The following is a 25,793-nucleotide window of genomic DNA, read 5'->3' as shown; positions in this document are numbered from 1 at the left end:
ATGAGCAAATGCCCAACTGGCCTGGCTGTTACTGATGATCTCGATACTCAATTTGCCCACCATTGTGCGGGGAACGAAAGTGCTACTTTTAGTTTTTCAACCACTCTAGTAAGTTAACTTCTCTCAAAGGCAAAAGCTTCCCCCACTGTTGAGAACCAGTTCTGTTCTGCTGTGCAAGTGAGGTGGTCATGCACCAACTCCGTGAATTCAGTGAGTATCTCTGGAGGGGATCCCTGTGTGGGTAAGGACTTTGAAGGATTCTCCAGCAACGGGGTTGGAGCAGTCTCTACAGAGCACCTTCAGCTTATGGTGAGAAATCCCTCCCCCTACGCAAGTGGGTCACACAGGAATCCAGTCTTGCTGCAGCCAATCACAGCAGAAACACAACTGGTCAATTGTATGGTATCTTTCATGCAAAGCAACCACAAAACGCTTTGCAGGCAGTTACGTTCCAACTGATGTAAAGTAGGTAGGTTACAGCTCAAGCCGAGTGAACTTCAGCAAGGAAGCAGTCAGAATTGTGTTGATGTTTTGGAGTAAGTGAAGCTGGTCAAAAAATTTCACGCAAAAATATTCCTTCTGGAAACATGGCTTCATCAACATTTTGGGTGAGGACACAGCAATGTGGACAACATTGTTTGTAATTTTCCAATCATGAGAACTAAAACAAAATATGTTGCCGTGTTTAAAGGCTTCATTTTGAGATTTCTGATCTGAAATATTCTGCCACGTTTCATCCAGTGAAGTTTTCCAATATTTCCACTTTCTGGGCCGATTCAGGATGAAACCTAACTTTGGAATGTCAATGTTTCCTGTCAGAGAAACATTCCATTTCCTAGCTAGTCCTAACAGAACGATGGTTGGCAGACCCATTTGAAGGAAATTATGTCAGAACTAGGAGTTTATGCAAGGTTGCTTTGGGTAGAAAGGTAGAGGAGGGCACAAAGATATGGGCCAAAACACATCTAAATGTTGCCTGGATACTGTAGAAACAGTGTGATAATAAAGCGCCCACAGAGGTTGCCATTAATGAAACAGCAGCATTTGCCAAAAATTACTACCCAGTGATATCTAAGAGATGGCCACCATTTCCTGTTCTAAATACAGGGAACTAACTGAGGCATGTCAGTTACCATTGTGTTATAGCTGTTGGCGAACAATGACCTTTTAATGGAAACACCTGTACATAATTTTCTACAGTCTTGCATCTGTTTCCATGGAAATGAAACCAGGCAAGGCAGCTGAATCTGAAGATTTTGATTATGCAGATTTCAGCTGTGGCTACCAGCTGGGCTCTGTGAATACCATTTTCCAAACAGCACCTGCCACACTTTAGGGTTCCATATGCTCCTAAAGTCTCCAGAGCCAGATTCTGCTACCAGTTACACATATATAAATCCATACTGACTCCACCTAACACCATGGAATCACTATGGATTTACATTGGATTTATATGAGTGCAGGATCAGGCGTTTAGGTGTTGGAGTGGGTGGAGAAGGATAGAGTTTTCATGTTAATTTAAAAAAAATCATAAGGAATCATAAAAATTCTTTTCCCTACTTTTACCAGATATATTCCCTTCTCTGTGGGGGGAACTGGCTCAAACCCTCATTTTGTTACACAGTTTTCCAGGTACACTGAATACAAAGGCAGTCGACTGTCTCATAACCCTCATCTATCTCAATACTTTGCATTGGTGAATTCTGTGCCTCGCTTCATTGCCTTTCGTATAATTTTATGGGAACTTTTTTTTAAATTCAAGATTATAGACAGACATACAATGCAGCCAAGAGTGGGGTTAAAACTCCTCTTTCTCCCCCTCTCTTTAAGGCAAAATCTGGCCTTTGTACGTATCCCACTTCCCCTGTGTCATATTCTGTGATGACCCCATGCAATTCCAGTGATAGACACACTTCAGGACAGAATTTGGCTCAGCCTCTCAAATCCTACTCATTACCATGGCATCTGAGTACCTATCACTAATTTGTTACCAGTGGTGTCTATTCCCAGCTTCTAATCTCTGTTACCATCTTTTATTTTACTGCTGTATGTGTCCTATCCTGCACATGTAAAATGTGCAAGGATTCGGAGAGGCCAGTTTTTTCCCTAGTTTTAGTTCAGGTGTGTTCACTTTCCAGAGCTGGCCAACTACAAAGGACTGCACATACTGCACCCCATCAAGAGATTATATCCAGGCATGCTCTCTCCTCTCTGTCCCCCACACCTACGCACACCAGTAAACTGTCCCCTATGCAAGGGGATCAATGCCTAACAGGCTCAACCCATCCCTGTGTTTTCACAGTTACGCTGTTACAGCTTAAAATTCAAGCGCTTGTACACGATTCTCTGGCTAAGTACTGTAAATCAGTTCTCTTCCAATACCTGCTTAATAACCATCTATTTGGAGATTACACTGATTTATGCACAGCAAGATAGATTGCAGCATAACATTTCAATGGTAGGAAAGATGAATTATCACTATGAATGAAGGGTGTTTATAGTTCAACAGACAGCTGATTTGTCTCCAACCAGATGGTTATACGTTCATGTCCAAACTTAGAACCCTGAATATGCTCCTATGCTATGATTATGATTGGCTGAACACAGGGTTTGGCCATCATGTGAATATTAAAAACCCCATAACACTTTCTAAAGATTATTAGATTAATGTAGTGTCCCTGTCAATAGCTCACAATCCAGCCTTCATTTCAGCTTTGAAAAACCAGAAGCAGAAAGAAGTAGCCTCAAAAACCAGCTGCCTCTGTATAAGCAAACACATTCATTATTAAAGCTGGGCCTGAATCCAAATGATGGATCCTACCTAACGCATCAGGGTCCTTCAGGACATTCAAAATCTAAACGTGGAGCTGAATCCAAATTTTGCAAATAGTCATTAGCTGAACCAAACCCCTCCTTACAAACATCCCAGACATGTTGGGGTTTTAAAATCTGGATTGGGATATAAATTTTGTGGTTTGAGACAATCTTCACTAATTATTCAACTAGACTTTATATTATTTATTTATATTATATTATTAATAATTATATATTATATATTATTCAAGTCTTTTTAAATGAATAATTTTTGTTTCACACTACAGTTTGGAAATAGCTTTTCCAAACAGGACAAACTATAAGGAGGTATTAACATCTCCTGAAAAATTTTGAAAACACAGCATTCCACTTTTTTTAAAAAAAATTCTGTCTTCATCCTGGTTTTTCTCTTTGAAAGAATCTGAAATTTCAAAGCAAAAATCTTTAAATCTTTAAATATTCATGGTAAATAGGCCTAATGGCCTGTGATGGGAAGTTAGATGGGGTGGGATCTGAGTTACCCAGGAAAGAATTTTCTGTAGTATCTGGCTGGTGAATCTTGCCCATATGCTCAGGGTTTAGCTGATCGCCATATTTGGGGTCAGGAAGGAATTTTCCTCCAGGGCAGATTGGAAGAGGCCCTGGAGGTTTTTTGCCTTCCTCTGTAGCATGGGGCACAGGTCACTTGCTGGAGGATTCTCTGCTCCTTGAAGTCTTTAAACCATGATTTGAGAACTTCAATAGCTCAGACATAGGTGAGGTTTTTCGCAGGAGTGGGTGGATGAGATTCTGTTGCCTGCGTTGGGCAGAAGGTCAGACTAGATGATCATAATCATCCCTTCTGACCTTAGGATCTATGAATCTATTTATTTTGCCATTGTAAATACGGGCCTTGTTTTCACAGGGGCAGAGCACCAACAGCTCCCAGTGATGTCTACGTAGTTGCTCAGCACCTCTGCATGGAAAGGGCCTGATTCTGCATTGACCTGCACCATGTGTTATTGTTTGCACCAATGCAAAGTGAATGTAAAATATTCTCACGATTTGGTAGCAGGTTACACCCACTTGGGACTGGCGTAAATGCCTACATAAGGTGTCAGGCAGTGGAGTAACAGCCCAATGTCTTCTTTGAAGCCAGGATGACAATTATTTTCTGATCATAATGGAGCCAGATTCTCAGCTGGTTTAAATTAGGGTAGCTCCCTTAAGGATACTTGAGTGACATCAATTTATCCCAGCTTCAGGTCTGGCCTATACTCTGCACTATTTCTTCATTTTCTCTAAGTTGAAAATTCTACAACAGCAACTGGAAAACCGGAAAAACTGGAAAAAAAAGAGAGATTACATGCAGCCAAACAGGTGAATGCATCAAACTAGTGAAATTCCTGTACTGTCAGAATGAATCCAGGAGTGGGGATTTATTACGCATAATTTTCCTTTGGAGACTATACATTGAACTGCTCTTTAAAGTGAAGAGAAACATTTACTGAACTTGCTTTGGTGGTGGTGGGTTGTGGGATTTTTTGTTGTAGTTCCAGACTTGTGAGACCTTTTCATTTCTTAAAAACAAGGCCAATGCTCAGCATGGCACTTTGACAGGGTGGCATTATCAACAGCAGGACACTTGTTGGGAAAAAGCTCACTATGTAGGATGAAGATATTTCAGGAATCTTTGGTCTTGGAAAAGGTATCTCATGGGTGTGATTTAAAGTGACAGCCAAAGTGACACTTACCCAAAGGAACAGGCAAATTTCGAATCGCATCAGAATGAGCTTTCTTGAGCAACTCCACAAATTTCTTCCACCTGCATGTGCAAACATTTTAAAAGGAAATATAATATTTGAAAACAGTCCCCCAAACAAAACAGTCCCCAAAGTCTGACTTCTGAGATCTATGTAATGAAGGTCAGAGACATCATTAAAAATAAACAATAAATTTATGAAAAGGTTTTTTGAAATAAAGAAAGAAATCACATTATAAATATGCAGCAGAGCATACCACAATCACCAGCATGAAGGTTAGCTTGTGTACATAAATGTAATACATCACATGATACACTGGCTACACATTCAGGACAACATTTTCCAAACGGCAGACTCTGTATTTGCCAGTGCATTTTGGAGCTCTGTGATTTTTAAAAATACTATCTATCTATAACTGACACAAAGGATGGACACAAACTTTGCTTTATGGGCCACATCCTCAGTGGGGAGAGTTGAAATTAACAGACCTATGCCGATTTCCACCAGTTTAGTTAACCTGAGGTGGCTTTTTGGTGGTGCTACAAAAGCTTTATCTCCCCAATCCTGTAACTTCCAGAAACTGAACTGATCCCCTCATTTCTCCAGGAAAAATAAATTAAAGAAGAGAGGTAGAAAAATCTGCATAGAAATATCAGGCATTCCTCCTCCAAGCCCCCATTTTTCTTTTTGACAAGTTACAGAGAGGACATAACTTGTTCTGCTTTGTTCAACAAGGCTAATCTCACGTGACTGTAATCACTCATGGTGTTTTATTGATTAAGCACATTTAATCAGAAAGTGGCTTAGAGCTAGATTCCTGCTAATTACTTGAGAAACAGCCCCCCGAATGACTTCACAATTGGACTGCAGATTAGAATGGACAGTATATACTAAAACAATGATTCATGCATTCAGCTTCCTAGATTTATTTTATTTATATTGGATTTTTTAATCTCTAAAGAGACGTAATTCAGTCTGTGGGCAAGTGGCGTTTAAAGCCCTTAACAAAATAGCTTTAATTTAACAGACAAGGCCTTAGCCAAAGATGGTATGTGTGTGGAAGAGTTTATCCTTTACAAATATAATTCTTCACTGCAGGTCATAGGAGTGAAGGTGCCCTATCTCACACCGTGCATGGATGGCTTGTACAGCACGGAAAGGTAAGCCTTGAGAAGTCCATGCTTTGCCGAGAGCCAAGAGAGTCCTACTAAATCAAGACACGAGAATCCATACAAAGACTCCTCTACAGTTAGGTTAAGGTCTTTGCTGCAGGATAAGGGCAAATTAGCCTCGTATGGGCTAAGGTACTTTGATTTTGTTGTAAGGTTCTCCTAAGTTCTGCTGATGTGAAAGGGGCTTTGGGTTGGTTTCTTCCTTCCAGTCATGCTATGAGGAGCTCTACCCTGTATCTGTGACCAAAGTCAACCCGATTTTGACCTTATAACTGGCAGGGATTCCCAACGAAGAGTGGGACCTCAAGCTCCCAGGAAGGGGATATGGAAAATCACTGAGTGATCTCCCATTTCAGTGTCTCTACCAGAGCGAAGATTGGGCCAGCCTGTGAATTGCAAGTCTCCATGACACACCTGAAAACAGGGAGATGGGAGAAGCCCACGCACAGAGCAGTTGACTTTGTAGCTTGTGTGCGAGGCTGACCCTGTGCAATCAAATGTCTATTTTAGAAGGAATTATCAAGTGTGGATGGTATTAAAAACTTACTGTATTTTGCCTTGTTTGCACAAATTGTGGTTGTTGAGCAAAGCTTCCAGCAATAAAGGAGTTAGTCTATGCTTCTGGCAAATGGTCTCAATCTGGAAACAAGATAAAATTTCCCACTGAAATTTGGGGTATCATTATCTTCAGCAAAGCAACTGAGGGGAGCAGATTTTATTATAAATCCAGGGCACATCACAGCCATCAGCTCCGGTATAAAAGATACATGGCAAAGTGTTTTCAAACAGTCTAGTAAAACAGCATATACACATAGAATCATAGAACCATAGAAGATTACGGTTGGAAGAGACCTCAGGAGGTCATCTAGTCCAACGCCCAGCTCAAAGCAGGACCAATCCCCAACTAAATCATCCCAGCCAGGGCTGTGTCAAGCCTGACCTTAAAAACTTCTAAGGAAGGAGATTCCACCACCTCCCTAGGTAATGCATTCTAGTGTTTCACCACCCTCCTAGTGAAAAAGTTTTTCCTAATATCCAAGCTAAAACTCCCCCACTGCAACTTGAGACCATTACTCCTCGTTCTGTCATCTGCTACCACTGAGAATAGTCTAGATCCATCCTCTTTGGAACCCCCTTTCAGGTAGTTGAAAGCAGCTATCAAATCCCCCCTCATTCTTTTCTTCTGCAGACTAAATAATCCCAGTTCCCTCAGCCTCTCCTCATAAATCACGTGCTCCAGCCCCCTAATCATTTTTGCTGCTCTCTTCTGGACTCTTTCCAATTTTTCCACATCCTTCTTGTAGTGTGGGGCCCAAAACTGGACACAGTGCTCCAGATGAGGCCTCACCAATGTCGAATAGAGGGGAACGATCACATCCCTCAATCTGCTGGCAATGCTCCTACTTATACAGCTCAAAATGCTGTTAGCCTTCTTGGCAACAAGGGCACACTGTTGACTCATATCCAGCTTCTTGTCCACTGTAACCCCTAGGTCCTTTTCTGCAGAACTGCTGCCTAGCCACTCGGTCCCTAGTCTGTAGCACTGCATGGGATTCTTCTGTCCTAAATGCAGGTCTCTACACTTGTCCTTGTTGAACCTCATCAGATTTCTTTTGGCCCAATCCTCTAATTTGTGTAGGTCCCTCTGTATCCTATCCCTACCCTCCAGTGTATCTACCTCTCCTCCCAGTTTAGTGTCATCTGCAAACTTGCTGAGCATGCAATCCACACTATCCTCCAGATCATTAATGACCATATGCAGTTGTGACCAGGACTGAGCCTTTTCTTCTTGTGAGCCTGACTCTGCAGTCATCTAACATGTTAAACTCCATGTGCAAATTCTGCAAGCAGAATCAAGTGACTGTGCAAAAAGATTACCAGCAGATCTTATTAAGAATTAGGTCTGGCTGAAAATTTTCCTTCAAAACCATTTCTTGGATGGAAAATGGGTTTTCAGGTAAATGAAGGTTTTCACAGAAAGCATCCAATTTCCTGGAACATTTTCGTTTTGTCATTGGAAAGCTGAAAACCCCAAAGTTTGAGCAGATTTGGCAGTTTTCTGCCAGACATGTTCAGTTTTTGGTTTTTTGATAAAACTTGAAATTTTCGGCAGAAAAAAAAATCCCATTTTCCAACCAGCTCTACAATAATTCTTAAACATAACTCATAAATCTATTTTTTAAAACAGATGAGCTCAGAATTCTGTGTTGAATACCCCCAAACTGAACAACATTCAACACAGATCATCTAATTCGTCCCTTCCTCCTTTTTTCAGATCTGTGACACCATGGCCCACTGCTCGTTACTGCCTCCTGAATGGTATGAAGCCTCAAGCATTCACTGTGCTTAGAAACTCACCTCAGATTCACCACTGAATTTCCAAGGAGCCAACCTGTAGGCATGAGGCACGTCATTTATCATTCAAAATGATGTACTGTTTTCTAAAGTCTTTCTATTATTTTAACCCCATGGGTGTCATATAGGAATGCTCTAAACTTTACAGAAGCCACAAAGTATAACAAATCCAGGATTTAGCTTTTAGCCTTTTCACCCCTCCCTCTCTTCAGCTCTTCCCTCTCCACACACTTTCAGTTTTTTACCTTAACAAAGACATGGGATCACTGCTGTTGGGATACTGCAGAGCGGTAACCAAAAGCAATATAAGCCCAGCAAATTCTGCAAAGTATCAAGTGTTCTCAACTCCCATTGACTTCATTGGTTTTCGAGAGTCTTCCCACTTCTTAAAGTCTGTGTCTCTACATATGTCTACACTGCACTAAGAGATCTGGGGCTGGCCCAGGTCAGCTGAGTCATGCTCGTGGGGCTTGGGCTGTGGGGCTATAAAAATTGCAGTGTAGACATTCGGGCTCGAGCCTGGGCTCTGATCTGGGCTCTGATCTGGGAGAGGGTCCCAGAGCCTGGGATCCAGACCAAGCCTGGATATCTACACTGATGTTTTATAGCCCTCCAGCCCATGCCCTGTGAGCACAAGTCAGCTGACACGGGCCAGCCACCAGTGTTTAATGGCAGTGTAGACATATCCTTTTAGACCAGTTCTGCAGGATTCACATTCTTTTCTTATTTTTAAGCATAAAAAATAGCTTTGAAATACATTCTGCAATAGTAACAGGATCTATGCATATAATTGAAACAAATTGTCCATCAGTGGCTTTAAGTGTATACACTGCTATTAAATGACAGCGGTCTACCTGTGATTACATGACTAGACTGAACCCTGTTCTGGGGCCTGTTTACCTCATATAGAGAGAGGAGGCCAGAGAAAGACTTATCTTCTTTTTGAAAACTCAGGATCAGTTTCTCCATGTCTAGTTCCCCCTTATATTCCTTCAATATTTGCTTCAAGATCTGCAATGGGTCTTTGGGAGCCAGAGCACTGGAGGATCAAAATATACAGATTACCACAAAAATAATACATTATACTTTACAGTTCACCTTGTCCCACAAAGGATCCCAAAGTGTTCGACAAGTATATTGCCCTCTGGCAATATAGAACCTCTGAGGTGTTCTGGGGCAGCTGTTGAGCTGATCACAGCAACGCAACAAAACAGGCTTGGGTAGGAAGCAAAGAAAAATAGCAAATCCAGCTCAAATGCCATGGTAAAGAAAACATAATGACCTAAAATGGGTTTTGGCTAGATTATCAGGCTTAACGCTGTGATTCATTTGAAAAATGCCTTAAGTTTTGTTAATGTTATACATACCTCAGATTTTTTGTTTCACCTAAAAGAGGGTACTTCCAAATACCTCCTGTCTACATGCTGGGGCATGGATCAAGACTGACTCAGAAAGAAGGAGAGCCATCTACTGAATCACTAGTAATGCTTCCTGGGGTTTCCTTGGAGGTTTCCCATTCAGTAATCAGCCAGGCCTGCTGTTTTTAGGGTCTGATCAAAGCATAGGTGAGCTGATGTGGCTGAAGACTGTATATCATAAATACCAGCCTGATCTTTGCCTCAGGCTTTTTCTGGTAGAGCATAGCTTACTACATGTGTAAATAAAGTCACATACATGTGTATGGCTCCTAACTTTGTAACATTGTTGGTACCGCATAATGCTGCTGTGCCACATAGTGACTGGAATGTACAGTAGAAGGGATGACTCAGTGGATTGATAATAGAGCAAAAGATAATCAATAACTGAGTTTTTTGATTGTCTGTCAGTTCCAAAAAAAAAAAAAAGAAGTAAAATAAAATTATTTCAGGTCCACCCACAATGAAAAGTTTCTGAAATTTTCAGCGAAGTGAAAAGTAAAAAAAAAAAAAAAAGTTTTGGGTTGAATGAAACATTTTGTTTGTCCCAAAACGTAATGTTTTGTTTTGATTTTGAGCTTTTTTTTAAAGTTTTTTTTTAAACAATGAAATAAAATTGAAGGAAATTCAAACAAAAAGTGATTTTGAATAAAAAATCAAAATAATTCATTAAAAAATATCAAGACAAAAAGTCCTTTTCATTTTTTCATAATTTTTGTTTATTCAATTAAAATAAATTGGTGAGTTTGACACAAATTCACTAAAGGTTTTGATCAACCCATATCTGTATTTTTTGCTGAAAAAGAGTTTTGGTAAAAACTTCTCCCAGCTCTACAAAAGATTTCACCGCTCGGCCTCAGGTTCTAAAATCCAGCCTTGGTTAACGGTGACAGAAGTCTGTTGCCCTCTGTTGGCTGCTCAGTGGACTACAAGCAATGAGATCGTGATCTCAAATCCAATTTCTGGCGTGCTGATGTTCACATCACATAAGATCACAGTCTCTATCAACACCCTTGTTGTCAATTTCAGCAGTGTGATCATTTGCGCCGACAGCGGGAGCCTGCCTCATCCAGGTAAATTATGTTGATGGGGGAGTATGTACTGTACTTATTCTGTGCATAGAGTACTTCAGTCTTCAGTGATTTCAAAAGAGCATTTATCTCATACATATATCTAATCTATCTATCTTATATATACACACGCAATTACACACACAAGGATAAAAAAGGTAATTATTAAAATGGTCTCTAATTGAAACTGTTTGCCTTGCCAAGGTTAAGTAAAGGGGAGTCTGCATAATCTCAAATGATCCTTCTAGCAGTATGTAGTATAGGTGATCAATGACCCAAAACACGTAGTGGTTTGAATGGATGCAAGAGAAAATCTGTGCTCTTCTACACTATGTAAAATGCTTTTTAATTTCATAATTGAAGAACCAGTTTTGCTTTCAGAATCCTCAATGAAAAGAGCAGGCTTGAAAACATTCTGAAAATACAACACCTACAAGACTTTTACCAAAGAAAAAAAGAGGATTTCTCAGATATTTTTCTCATTTGTTTAGAGTAATAAATACATTTAGAAAAACAAAAATAGAACCTTTTGCTATGATCCTTTAAAGTTACACTCTTTGCTTGAAGACCCAGATCACATGTCTTGATATTCTGCATTTCAAATGCTGCAGCTAGTCTTAGAAACTGAATCAGCTTTTCAGAATTTACCTTAAAAAACAGATAGGTATAAACACAAGCAAAGTGCATAGGAAAATGTCAGTCTGTTATAACCTCTCTCATAAATTGCATCTTCCTGAGAAAATTAAAGTGAAAGTAAAGTGCTTTAGGGGAACAAAATCACATTTAATTTTACTTACAAAGTTAAAAGGTATCTCATACATGAAAAATATTGGATTTGTGCCTTTTTATGTTTGTATATGATGTATAATGAATCCCCTGAAATGAACAGTTAAGACCACTGAAGTCAATTGAAATCAATGGGAGTCTTTTCTCTGACTTCACTGGACTTTGGACCAGGCCCTTATAGGCCAGTGGAGGGCAAGAGGAGAAGAGGAAGACAGGTCCCTAGGATTAGTGGATTAGCAGCTGAGCATTTAGTGGGATAAGAAAGAGTTTGGCAGAAGGAGGTTTTGTGTGTATGGGGAGATCTGGCAGGAAGAGCTGGGTGAGGGTGTGCGTTGGAGGACTGATTTATAGGGCTACATCAGAAATACTCAGTATTACAGAAATGACTCCATGAGACAAGGGCTCCCCTGTGCCTCATTCAGCATACCCCTAACAAGACGCAATACCCACTGCACCACTAAGCTGGCTGAGCACTTGCACAGCACAGCCTGCCTTCCTGCTAATTGTTATTTAGAAAGTGCTAATGTTAAAACTGAGGAGCAAATCCTACCCCTGTGTCCCCTGCAAAAGAGAAGACACCATTTGGGGGGGACGGTGAAAAGGGTGCAAAGTAGCTTGTAAATGCTATGACTGGTATGGGAGAGAGTGGAATATGTTGACAGTGGTCCTAGGTGCTGGAACTAGGAGTGCTGCGGGTGCTGCCACCCCCTGGCTTGAGGTAGTAACAACAACAAATACATGGTTTCCTCCTTCAGCACACCTACTATAAAAATTGGTCCAGCACCACTGGACGTAGTAGCATGATACTTAGCACATAAAGCGCAAGGCGGTGGAACATCAGGACCATTCCCTAAAAAAATACACATCTCTACTATCTGACCTGAAGAAGAATCTCCATTCGTGGTTGTGTTGGAGCCAATGGGCGGGATTTGCAAAAAATCAATGCTGGATTAACTCAATTCCCTTTCAAGTGAAGGGTAAAACTTCCAGAATTAAGACAATGCTGAATGATTCTGAAAATCCCACCTGATTACATCTGTAGTTCAATCACTATGGGCAGTGATACATAAGCAAAATTGCCAGTATATTGCAACTTCCTTTCTGCTGTCAGTTACTGTAATCAATCACAGTAGCAACACTGGAGGCATATTAAAAGACAGAAAATGTCTAAAACGCAGAGGTCGTTTCGGCCACATTTGCTGATTAATCCTCAAACAAAAAACAAAGCCTAACATACGAGCATGTCTAAGCTAAGGAAGTTACTGCGTATTAACCTCTCTCTTCTATTTACTTGACTTGCATGGATAAGTAAAAAGGAAAAAAAAAGTGAAAAAGACTAATTGATTTTCCCCCAGTTAAGACACCCTGATGAACATACCAATTCAGAGTCATTTGACTCAGAAAACCTCTCAAAGAGGAGCTTGACAGTTGGTAATTGTAGAGAGACTTCATGCTTCAGAAGGAAGGAGCTCAGCTGCGACTGAGGAAGAAATCCGGAGATGGGATCCAGAGTCTTAAGCTCTCTCTGCAGCTTTTCTAACCCGGCTAACCTAACAGGACCCAGACTGAGCTCATTTCTGACGAGAGCCAAGAGAGAATCCTCTTCCTCGGGTGACTCCATTGGCCCTTGGCATATAGTATGCTGGAAATCATTTAGAAAAGAAACATCTGATTATCTAATATACAGTAACTCAAATGAAGAATGGTAAAGCAGATGGTTGAAGGGAGATTGCTTTATCACGTCGTTACAATGGCTGCACTGAGCAAAACAGCAGGCTCAGTCCACTCAGCCCCCTGGCTGCAAGCTAAAGCTGCGCAACAGGGCTAAAGCTGCCCTACATGGACAGCTGAGGATTCCATCTGCCACAGAGGAATCCTGGGGTTGCACAAAGCGGGCAAAGCTGCAGTTCCCCTCTTTGGTATAGGGGGCATGCTACGGTCAAATGTTGGAGGATGAGAGCCTGTGGTGGTTTCCAGATTCTCAGATGCTAGTGATGTAATTTAGAGCAGCCCTACAGCTGCTCTCAGTTACACCAAAGGCTGTTTTGTCTGGCTCAGGATTAGGGAGATAAACAGGTGGCTTAGAGTCCCCTGCCCCCTGGCTCCTTTCCCGCTCTTTTTCCTCACTTATTCAGCGTGTAAACTTTGTCTAGCTGAGGACTGAGCCCATCATTAGCAGGCCAACACTTGAACAAAACTGTCATTGAAAATATTTAATAGATGACCAGTTGTGGCAATATTTCACTACATTTACCTGGTGATGTCCTACATGTTGTCTTAAAGACCAAGCTCTAAGAGATGGCTTTTGGAGGGCATGAATGTAGGACAAAGACTGATCTCCCGATGGGACAGATACACAATGAATATTTGGTGGTTTTAAAACCTTGAAGAACGAATGTGGAATTAGACATAAGGCAATCAAAGAAAAACAAATAGTTGTGTTCTAAACAAAATATACTCTGAGTACAAATATTGACATGCACAAATATTTCATCATACAAAATATATGCTAGTTATTCCTTTTTAGAAAGCAAACATGTTTAAACTCCAACAATAATACATCCTGAAGACATATTTAACTGGAACAGCTATTAAATTATACCTCATTTTATTAGTATAATTAGCTCCTCCAGCTCTGAAAACATTCCCCTACCACTTAAGATGAAGGAAACTCTCCATCGGCTGTTGGCATTATAGTGCCTATGACTCATAGATGTGCAGTTCTAATTCCACCTAGTAGAAGGCAGTGGTGCTCACAAACACTAGCCAGTTTGTTGCAATCATGGAATGCATTCAACTTTCCAGTAGCAGGGTTAGTAAGTCTCATTGTTTAGTATTTCATACTGAGCATTAGAAATGCTCTCCTGCATTAGAGATTAGGGTTAACAGTCCACATTATTTTCAGCAAGAGATTAATTAAAGCCCAACATTTCTAAAAGCAAGCTGGCATAAATGAATCAGTTCATTGAACAAATATCTGAACGGATAACATGTCTTTCCTTTATTCCTCTGCTGAAAGCTAAACCTATCCTGATGCAGAAAGAAACAAATGCCAGGAGCTGCCTTTTGCAATAGGTTTAAAACAAACATAAATGATTAGCTACTTTCAGTGCTGATAGTCCCCAAATATTACCCTTCCTTATAACTACTGCACATACTGACAGGTTTCAGAGTAGCTGCCGTGTTAGTCTGTATCCACAAAAAGAAAAGGAGGACTTGTGGCACCTTAGAGACTAACAAATTTATTTGAGCATAAGCTTTCATGAGCTACAGCTCACTTCAACGGATGCATGCAGTGGAAAATACAGTGGGGAGATTTACATACACAGAGAACATGAAACAATGGGTGTTACCATATACACTGTAAGGACAGTGATCAGGTAAGGTAAGCTATTACCAGCAGGAGAGCTGGGGGAGGGGGGAAACCTTTTGTAGTGATAATCAAGGTGGGCCATTTCCAGCAGTTGACAAGAACGTCTGAGGAACAGCGGGGGGAAGGGGGGGAGAAACATGGGGAAATAGTTTTACTTTGTGTAATGACCTATCCACTCCCAGTCTTTATTCAAGCCTAAATTAATTGTATCCAGTTTGCAAATTAATTCCAATTCAGCAATCTCTCGTTGGAGTCTGTTTTTGAAGTTTTTTTGTTGAAGAATTGCAACTTTTAGGTCTGTAATCGAGTGACCAAAGAGATTGAAGCTTTCTCCCACTGGTTTTTGAATGTTATAATTCTTGACGTCTGATTTGTGTCCACTTATTCTTTTACGTAGAGACTGTCCGGTTTGGCCAATGTACATGGCAGAGGAGCATTGCTGGCACATGATGGCATATATCACATTGGTAGATGTGCAGGTGAACGAGCCTTGTGCAGGTGAACGAGCCCTGCAGTGGCTGATGTGATTAGGCCCTATGATGGTGTCTCCTGAATAGATATGTGGACACAGCTGGCAAGGGGCTTTGTTGCAAGGATAGGTTCCTGGGTTAGTGGTTCTGTTGTGTGGTTGCTGGTGAGTATTTGCTTCAGGTTGGGGGGCTGTCTGTAAGCAAGAACTGGCCTGTCTCCCAAGATCTGTGAGAGTGAGGGGTTGTCCTTCAGGATAGGTTGTAGATCCTTGATGATGCATTGTAGAGGTTTTAGTTGGGGGCTGAAGGTGATGGCTAGTGGTGTTCTGTTATTTTCTTTGTTGGGCCTGTCCTGTAGTAGGTGACTTCTGGGTACTCTTCTAGCTCTGTCAATCTGTTTCTTCACTTCACCAGGTGGGTATTGTAGTTGTAAGAACACTTGATAGAGATCTTGTAGGTGTTTGTCTCTGTCTGAGGGGTTGGAGCAAATGTGGTTGTATCGTAGAGCTTGGGTGTAGACATTGGATCGTGTGGTGTGTTCTGAATGAAAGCTGGAGGCATGTAGGTAGGCATAGCGGTCAGTAGGTTTCCGGTATAGGGTGGTGTTTATGTGACCGTCGTTTATTAGCACTGTAATGTCCAGGAAGTGGATCTCTTGTGTGGACTGGTCCAGGCTGAGGTTGATGGTGGGATGGAAATTGTTGAAATCATGGTGGAATTCCTCAAGGTCTTCTTTTCCATGGGTCCATATGATGAAGATGTCATCAATATAGCGCAAGTAGAGTAGGGGCATTAGGGCATGAGAGCTGAGGAAGCGTTGTTCTAAGTCAGCCATAAAAATGTTGGCATACTGTGGGGCCATGCGGGTACCCATGGCAGTGCCGCTGATTTGAAGGTATACACTGTCCCCAAATGTGAAATAGTTATGGGTGAGGACAAAGTCACAAAGTTCAGCCACCAGGTTTGCTATGACATTATCGGGGATACTGTTCCTGACGGCTTGTAGTCCATCTTTGTGTGGAATGTTGGTGTAGAGGGCTTCTACATCCATAGTGGCCAGGATGGTGTTTTCAGGAAGATCACCAATGGATTGTAGTTTCCTCAGGAAGTCAGTGGTGTCCTGAAGATAGCTGGGATTGCTGGTAGTGTAGGGCCTGAGGAGAGAGTCTACATAGCCAGACAATCCTGCTGTCAGGGTACCAATGCCTGAGGTGATGGGGCGTCCAGGATTTCCAGGTTTATGGATCTTGGGTAGCAGATAGAATACCCCTGATTGGGGTTCCTGGGGTGTGTCTGTGCGGATTTGTTCTTGTGCTTTTCCCCATGTTTATTCTTCTCCCCACCCCCCCAGCTGTTCCTCAGACGTTCTTGTCAACTGCTGGAAATGGCCCACCTTGATTATCACTGCAAAAGGTTCCCCTCTCCTGCTGGTAATAGCTCACCTTACCTGATCACTCTCGTTACAGTGTGTATGGTAACACCCATTGTTTCATGTTCTCTGTTTATATAAATCTCCCCACTGTATTTTCCACTGAATTCATCCGATGAAGTGAGCTGTAGCTCACGAAAGCTTATGCTCAAATAAATTTGTTAGTCTCTAAGGTGCCACAAGTCCTTCTTTTCTCTGTACTGCCCAATCGACCATCCTCCCCACGCACTGTATTCCTAATCTCCTACCACCTGAAATGGTTTGCTTTGCATCAAAAATACAGTAGGTCCCAAATACAGAAACGATGACCCAAATATCAGCCTTCCAAAACAAGGGCTGAAGTGGTTTATTTATGAAATTCCTAGGGATGGAGGAGAAGCTGCACAAAGACCGCAGAGTTGTACATGGAACAACGTAGAGTATTGTTAGGTATTTAGCAAACAACACTGCAAACTGAAGGAGAGAGGAAGAGAAGGGAGAAATACGTTTCCTGACTGGGAAGTTATTGAACATACTGAACAGGAAACAGATACTGATTCTCCCAGGGAGAGAATGTGTATCTTCTCCTGTGGAAATTTGTCTCTGGTCTTAAAACTGAAGGGCAGGATTGTGACCCTGTGCAGTGGAATAAAGGTGAATAAGATCCCCTCCACCTATATGGCCACATGAGCGCTCCCTTCATTTTTGCTCCTGATGCTGAGGCTAGAACATGGGGGATAGAACTCGGACTGTGAATCTGGTACTTCTTCCAAGCAGGGAGCAAAGAGCAGGCCAAAGAGGCAGAATTAACATGCTGAGCTGGCACAAATGGGGAAGTCAGCCATACGTAGTAAAGAGCTCCAGTGAGTTACTTCCCCTGAGCAAGGGAGCACCACTCAAAAAGGCACAATTCCTGCCCCTAGGACAATGCAGTTATGCACTGTCCCATGTGTGAGGCAGAGTCTAAATTTTTAAAGCATCCTCCCCCTCAGCACAACCTCTAGGACTGACACAGTTTGACTCAGGGGTGTACAGCACCTCTCAAAGTCAGGCCGGGCATTCCAAGCTGTGCACCCACAAAGGGAGGTACCCAAAATTACTGAACACTTCTAAAAATCTAGGGTCCAGCTAGAGCGGGGCAAATAATGGATTTTTTTGGTTCGTTGGCAATTCTGAATTTTTTTTTTTAAATTTCTGGTCGAAGAAAATATTTCTTTTGACCCAAAACAAAATGTTTCATTTCAATTTCAAGCATTTTTAATGTTTCTGCATTTTGTAAAAAATAAAATGGAAGAAGTTTGATTTTTTCGAATGTTGGGGGGCAGGGGTAGGGGTTCCAACACAAACAATATGGGAAAACCAACATGAATTGGCAAAGCATTACAGTTAGACTGAATCTAATTTTTTTGCTGAAAAAAGTTTTGTCCAGAAAATAGGGCTGTCAAGTGATTAAAAACATTAATCACGATTAATTGCGCTGTTAAACAATAACAGAATACCATTTATTTAAATATTTTTGGATGTTTTCTACATTTTCAAGTATATTGATTTCAACTGCAACACAGAATACAAAGTGTACAGTGCTCACTTCATATTTATTTTTATTACATATATTTGTGCTGTAGAAAACAAAAGAAATAGTATTTTTCAATTCACCTCTTTCAAGTACTGTAGTGCAATCTCTCTATCATGAAAGTTGAACTTACAAATGTCGAATTATGTACAAAAAATAACTGCATTCAAAAATAAAACAATGTAAAACTTTAGAGCCTACAAGTTCACTCAGTCCTACTTCTTTTTTAGCCAGTCATACAAACAAGTTTGTTTACATTTGCAAGAGATAATGCTGCACGCTTGTTTATGTCACCTGAAAGTGAGAACAGGCATTCGCATGGCACAGTTGTATCTTGCGATGCCGGCTAATTACATGTCAGATGTGTTAATGATTCATATGTCTCTTCATCTTCAGCCACTATTCCAGAGGTGATGCATCCATGCTAATGAAGGGTTCTGCTTGATAATGATCCAAAACAGTGCAGATCGATGCATGTTCACTTTCATCCTCTGAGTCAGATGCCACCAGCAGTTGATTTTCTGTTTTGGTGGTTCGGGTTCTGTAGTTTCCACATAGAATCACAGAATATCAGGGTTGGAAGGGACCTCAGGAGGTCATCTAGTCCAACCCCCTGCTCAAAGCAGGACCGATACCCAATTAAATCATCCCAGCCAGGGCTTTGTCAAGCCTGACCTTAAAAACTTCTAAGGAAGGAGATTCCACCACCTCCCTAGGTAACGCATTCCAGTGTTTCACCACCCTCCTAGTGAAAAAGTTTTTCCTAATATCCAACCTAAACCTCCCCCACTGCAACTTGAGACCATTACTCCTTGTTCTGTCACCTGCTACCACTGAGAACAGTCTAGAGCCATCCTCTTTGGAACCCCCTTTCAGGTAGTTGAAAGCAGCTATCAAATCCCCCCTCATTCTTTTCTTCTGCAGACTAAATAATCCCAGTTCCCTCAGCCTCTCCTCATAAGTCACGTGCTCCAGCCCCCTAATCATTTTTGCTGCTCTCTTCTGGACTCTTTCCAATTTATCCACATCCTTCTTGTAGTGTGGGGCCCAAAACTGGACACAGTACTCCAGATGAGGCCTCACCAATGTCGAATAGAGGGGAACGATCACATCCCTCAATCTGCTGGCAATGCTCCTACTTATACAGCTCAAAATGCTGTTAGCCTTCTTGGCAACAAGGGCACACTGTTGACTCATATCCAGCTTCTTGTCCACTGTAACCCCTAGGTCCTTTTCTGCAGAACTGCTGCCTAGCCACTCGGTCCCTAGTCTGTAGCACTGCATGGGATTCTTCCGTCCTAAGTGCAGGTCTCTACACTTGTCCTTGTTGAACCTCATCAGATTTCTTTTGGCCCAATCCTCTAATTTGTGTAGGTCCCTCTGTATCCTATCCCTACCCTCCAGCGTATCTACCTCTCCTCCCAGTTTAGTGTCATCTGCAAATTTGCTGAGGGTGCAATCCACACCATCCTCCAGATCATTTATGAAGATGGGAGCATGGGAGTGTTGCTCTTTTAAGACTTCTGAAAGCATGCTCCACACCTCGTCCCTCTCAGATTTTGGAAGGCACTTCAGATTCTTAAACCTTGGGACGAATGCTGTAGCGATCTTTAGAAATCTCACATTGGTACCTTCTTTGCATTTTGTCAAATCTGCAGTGAAAGTGTTCTTAAAATGAACAATGTGCTGGGTCATCATCCGAGACTGCTATAACATGAAATACATGGCAGAATGTGGGTAAAACAGAGCAGGAGACATATTATTCTCCCCCAAGGACTTCAGTCAAAATTTAATTAATGCATTTTTTTTTTAACAAGCATCATCAGCATGAAAGCATGTCATCTGAAATGGTGCCCAAAGCATGAAGGGGCACTTGAATGTACAGCATATCTGGCACATAAATACCTTGCAACGCCAGTTACAAAAGTGCCATGTGAATGGCTGTTCTCGCTTTTAGGTTACATTGTAAATAAGAAGCGGCCAGCATTATCTCCCGTAAATGTAAACAAACTTGTTTGTCTTAGCGATTGGCTGAATAAGAACTAGGACTGAGTGGACTTGTAGGCTCTAAAGTTCTACACTGTTTTGTTTTTGAGTGCAGTTATGTAACAAAAAAATTGGCATTTTTAAGTTGCACTTTCACAATAAAGAGATTGCACTACAGTACTTTTATGAGCTGAACTGAAAAATATTATTTCTTTTATCATTTTTACAGTGCAAATATTTGTAAGAAAACAATAATATAAAATGAGCACTGTACACTTTGTATTCTGTGCTGTGATTGAAATCAACATATCTGAAAATGTAAAAAAACATCCAAAAATATTTAATACATTTCTATTGGTATTCTATTGTTTAACAGTGTGATTAAAACAGCAATTAATCAAGATTAATTTTTTAAATTGTGATTAATTTTTTTTAGTCAATCACGTGAGTTAACTGCGATTAATCGACAGCCCTACCAGAAAATTATGCCTCAATCTTGTTCAGACTTCTGTGAGCCAGTTTATCCATCTGTGAGATGAGTATAATCCTGCTTATTTATATCACAGGACACAGTGCAGCTGAATTAACATCAGCAATGCCTTTTGAGATCCTCAAGATACTAAAGACCTGAGTGCAAAATTCTTATTCAACTTGACTTCAGCAGGACTATTTGCATGAGCAAGTGCTCACAAACATAAGGATTGCATTACTAGGTTCCTAGTTCACATAATATTTATATTGCTGCAAAGAGACCTGGTTATTTCAACATTAAGTATTACCCATGGATTTCCCCTGTAACTGATTGTGCAATTCAAATTGTTGCGGCTACAGTTTATAGCAACTCACTTTGCCATCCAAAAATCTGCTGTTGCTTGTTTGCGCTTGTTTAGACTCGTGTTCTTCCTGTTTGTCTGTGCTCCGTCTTTCATAATCTAGGTCATAACTGATTTGTTGACAAAGAGGGTTACTGAGACCTGGAGGATTTCCATGTGTCTGTCTTGTATTACAACTAGGCAATTTCCGGAGTGCAGACTGAGTTTCCACTTTCGTGCCCTCCTTTGCCTTGCTGCGAAAAACAGGAGCAGAGATATAGCCTTATGCAAATATATATTCCATTTGCATTTAGATTAGACAGTAACATACATATTCTGTTCTTAGAAAGTTAGTTGCTTGGATTTGAAGCCCTCAGATATTATCAGTGGAATCTAGATTCGTATGTTTCAAAGCCAGACAAGACCATTAGATCATCTAGTCTGACCGCCTGTGTAACAGGCTAGAGAATTTCATCCAGTTACTCCTGTATTGAGTCCCATTACTTGTAGACAGGGGTGAAAGTAACTTAAAGGACTTAACAGTATGCAGGGTGGCCGGAGTCCTGGGCAAGGTGGCAGGTGGAGGGGGCCGCTCTGGGCCCTCAGAAGGGGCGGGGCCTCGGGTGGAAGGGGCAGGACTGGGGCCAGACTTCCCCAGCCAGCCCTTCAGCACTGCCCAGCCCGCGCTCTGGCAGCAATTTAAAGGGCCTGGGGCTCCAGTCACTGCCGCAGTAGCGGCTGGAGCCCTGGGGCCTTTTAAATAGCCAGGCCCCGGCAGCTGCCTCTTTTGTCCCCCTCGCCCCCATCAGCGGCCTTGCTGGTACGGTGCTTGAAGCATTGCCGTGGCAGCACTTTAACGTCGGCTGTGTGCCGGCCCATACCGGCAGCCACTTTCTCTCTGGTACACCATACCAGCCCGTACCAGCTTACTTTCACCTCTGCTTGTAGAGGCGGAGACGTTAGGAAGCTGGAATTGCTATGGCTTTAGGATTCAGTATTAGGAAGGCTGACCCAAATAAACACTTACCGCACCATGGGACAAGTTCAGCTCCAGTGTCAATTTGGCTCAGGTCTAGTGAACGTCACTGAACCGCTGACCTAACTGGAGTGGTATTAATCCTGTCCCAGGAAAGATTTTGACCTCACAGAGATGGCACAGAGAGATTAGCCAAACACACTTGTCTATGGGTGTTCTAGAGTGTAAAATGGATCTTTGCTTAAAGGTTCCTTTGGGTTTATACAGTTTCCCTCACTCTTTCACTGATGTTAGATTGGAATTTCAACAACCAGACACATATTCTGTTAGTAATCATCAAGTTGGGTTTCCTGTGTAAAGCAGGTTATTTCTTATTATACCCCATTGTAACGTCCTGGAAGAAGGGACTACTCTTCCAATTTGGAATTTCAACAACCAGACACATATTCTGTTAGTAATCATCAAGTTGGGTTTCCTGTGTAAAGCAGGTTATTTCTTATTATACCCCATTGTAACGTCCTGGAAGAAGGGACTACTCTTCCAATTTGGAATTTCAACAACCAGACACATATTCTGTTAGTAATCATCAAGTTGGGTTTCCTGTGTAAAGCAGGTTATTTCTTATTATACCCCATTGTAACGTCATAGAATCATAGAATATCAGGCTTGGAAGGGACCTCAGGAGGTCATCTAGTCCAACCCCCTGCTCAAAAGCAGGACCAATGCCCAATTAAATCATCCCAGCCAGGGCTTTGTCAAGCCTGACCTTAAAAACTTTTAAGGAAGGAGATTCCACCACCTCCCTAGGCAACGCATTCCAGTGTTTCACCACCCTCCTAGTGAAAAAGTTTTTTCCTAATATCCAACCTAAACCTCCCCCACTGCAACTTGAGACCATTACTCCTTGTCCTGTCCTCTTCTACCACTGAGAATAGTCTAGAACCATCCTCTCTGGAACCACCTCTCAGGTAGTTGAAAGTAGCTATCAAATCCCCCCTCATTCTTCTCTTCTGCAGACTAAACAATCCCAGTTCCCTCAGCCTCTCCTCATAAGTCATGTGTTCCAGTCCCCTAATCATTTTTGTTGCCCTTCGCTGGACTCTTTCCAATTTATCCACATCCTTCTTGTAGTGTGGGGCCCAAAACTGGACACAGTATTCCAGATGAGGCCTCACCAATGTCGAATAAAGGGGGACGATCATGTCCCTCGATCTGCTCACTATGCCCCTACTTATACATCCCAAAATGCCATTGGCCTTCTTGGCAACAAGGGCACACTGCTGACTCATATCCAGCTTCTCGTCCACTGTCACCCCTAGGTCCTTTTCCGCAGAACTGCTGCCTAGCCATTCGGTCCCTAGTCTGTAGCTGTGCATTGGGTTCTTCCGTCCTAAGTGCAGGACCCTGCACTTATCCTTATTGAACCTCATCAGATTCCACGTCCTGGAAGAAGGGACTACTCTTCCAATTTGTATTTTAATTAAGACTGCAGGTTACACTGAATTGGAAGACAGACCACTCAAATTCTTCTGTTTTCTTTTTTTGATGACCAGCCCTTACAGCAAAGGGAGAAAGGCAATGCTCATGGAAAATTCTTGCCATTGATAATCTATTATTAATACCCTTCTTTTTTATGCACGATAAACAAGTTAACTAAACACCACCATCAAATTACTACATGTGATATATTATCAACTAGATGAGAAGAACCAGTGGTAAGTCATTAATTTTAATAAATGTCATGGTGTTCACATTTTCCAGTCTAGTTCACAAAGAGAAATATAGGATTGGGTTTTTAAAAGTGAGTCGGTGGTGGGGGTTTTTTTAAAGCACAACTGCAGGAAATCTATAATATTTCCTGTGAGTGCTGCTATTTTGCCTATAATGCTACCTAACTAATGCTTGATTTATTTAGTTTTACTTGCACATACTATAAAATGTTTTCTATTGCTAGATTTAGAAGTTAGATATTAAGATCTCTCTTTTCATTTTCTTTTTAAGTAGCTAATCCCTATTTGTCATCCAGCTGTCTCTTTTTTAAGGCCAAGGTTTTCAAAAATGGGGGCCTAAAGTTAGAAGTGGGATTTTCAAAGTCACTAGGGATTCAGACACCTAATTCCCATTAGAAATAAATGGGGGTTACAATTTTCAAAAGTGCTTAACGCCTACTTACTTTCAATGGGATGTAGGCTCCTAAATCACTTAGGTGCTTTTGAAAATGTTGCCCTGGGTTTCCACATCTCCTGGGCAGCTTTGCAAACCCAACTCCTAAAGGCCAGATTTTCAGAACAGATTACGTCCCATTTAGGTCGCTAAATTAAGTAGCCTGCTCCTTAAATGTACTCAGCTTTTGGCAGCTCCCAGTGGTCTCAGTGGAAGCTGGTGGGTGCTGAATACTTTTGAAAACCTCATTTTTTGCTGAGCTCTTTTGGTAACCTGGACCATATTTTGGCATGCAAGGCACCTGATTTTCAAAAGTGCTGAATACCCAGTAGCTCCCCTGGAATTTAATAACATCTGTGCAATCTGAAAATCAGGATACATACTTAGATGTTTACATAGGGACTTATGAGCCTAACGTTAAGCACCCACTTTAAAAAAAATGTCTTGGCCCTAAGTACTTATAGGCTACAATTTGGGGTCTTGTTTTTATTTTTATTGTAGTCTTAAACCCATCCAGCATTTCAAATTCCTTCAGTGACCCTTCCTGAAACAAATAAACAATTACATTCATATGCTGTAGAGTTCTTCAGCATCATACTTACATTTTTGGTTTTTCCACCATGCACCGGACGTACTTGCTCCCAATGATTTTTACAATGGTCTCAGTATGTGCATCAGCCCCATAGGGAACATTCCTGACTGAAGACATGATTGGCATCAAGTACAACTATCAGTCTATATATTGTCCATTCCCACTCTCCTGTAACATTAAACAAGATGTCATCACCAACTGCGTTTGACGGGTAAGAGGGATGGTGGGATCGAGTAAGTCACCTCTCTCCATTTATGAACGGAATTGAAAATGGGGTGGGGAGAGAGCGTCGACTGGCGTATATTGGTGTAGCTGCCTTGGCTTGGATGGATCTATGCAGATTTACACCAGCTGCCTAGAGTGCCTGTACAAACTCACTCCTACTTGGGTTGCCAATTCAAATCCAAAATGTCTTGAAAGGAATAAATAAATAAACAAACCCAGGTTCTGATCAGCAGTCACGGTGGCAGCCCTGGGAGGAATCAGCTGAGCAAAGATCATATCAGGATGTTTCATGGGGTAGGAGGAGGACGGAATGGTTTTCCCTGGGAAGAAAACTACAGGGCACAAAGGCAGCTGGTATACAGGTGAGGCTCAGCTTCTCAGGGGACCCTGACGTGGCCATTCCTGAGTCCCTCCCTCCCTCCCACAAGCTGTTCGCCTGCCCACACGAGAGAGGAAAGAACAGAGGCCCCGCTGCTGCCTGGCCTGTTTTCGGTGCGACCCGGCTGGGGCAGAGGGGCGGGGAGGGCCCGGGCAGACCCAGGTGGGTCATCCCCAGTGAGACACCTCCGTACCCCCCTCACCCAGCAGGCTTCTTCTGCCTCCCCACCAGGTGCTTGCAGCCCCTACCTGGCTGCTTCTGGCCAGGGGCCGCCGCCCCGCAGAGGCCGCCGAGCCGGGGGAGAGCCGACGGGAGCCCCGCGGCAGCCGGCGCAGGCTACCCCGGGAGCTGCCTGGCAGGAGGCGGCGGCTGTTGCTAGGGGCGCGGGGCCGGGCCCAGGCTGCAGCGCCGCCGGGAGGCAGCAGGAAGACGAGCTGAGCCGGAGCTCGCGCCGCTGCCGGCTCCCCGGGCCTGTGCGGGGC

The 25,793-nt window shown here is 42.2% G+C and overlaps 1 protein-coding gene across 1 annotated transcript in view; it reads right to left on the bottom strand.

Annotated features, from left to right (window-relative positions):
- Positions 1-24,833, bottom strand: part of C8H1orf87 (chromosome 8 C1orf87 homolog) — a 30,337-nt gene extending 5,504 nt beyond the window's left edge. Inside the window, exons 1-8 of the mRNA XM_048859631.2 lie at positions 24,718-24,833; positions 21,011-21,230; positions 13,609-13,737; positions 12,733-12,996; positions 11,095-11,216; positions 8,984-9,122; positions 6,276-6,367; positions 4,548-4,618 (exon numbers count right to left, since the gene is read on the bottom strand). Coding sequence (XP_048715588.2) covers positions 4,548-4,618; positions 6,276-6,367; positions 8,984-9,122; positions 11,095-11,216; positions 12,733-12,996; positions 13,609-13,737; positions 21,011-21,230; positions 24,718-24,833 — 1,153 coding nt within the window. The remainder of the gene's footprint in view (positions 1-4,547; positions 4,619-6,275; positions 6,368-8,983; positions 9,123-11,094; positions 11,217-12,732; positions 12,997-13,608; positions 13,738-21,010; positions 21,231-24,717) is intronic.
- Between the last annotated feature and the right edge of the window lie 960 nt (positions 24,834-25,793).

Source organism: Caretta caretta, chromosome 8 (assembly GCF_965140235.1).
Source record: "Caretta caretta isolate rCarCar2 chromosome 8, rCarCar1.hap1, whole genome shotgun sequence".
Classification (NCBI taxonomy): domain Eukaryota; kingdom Metazoa; phylum Chordata; order Testudines; family Cheloniidae; genus Caretta; species Caretta caretta.
Note: the sequence above shows the minus strand (reverse complement) of the source record. Positions and strands in the feature narration are given on the sequence as shown.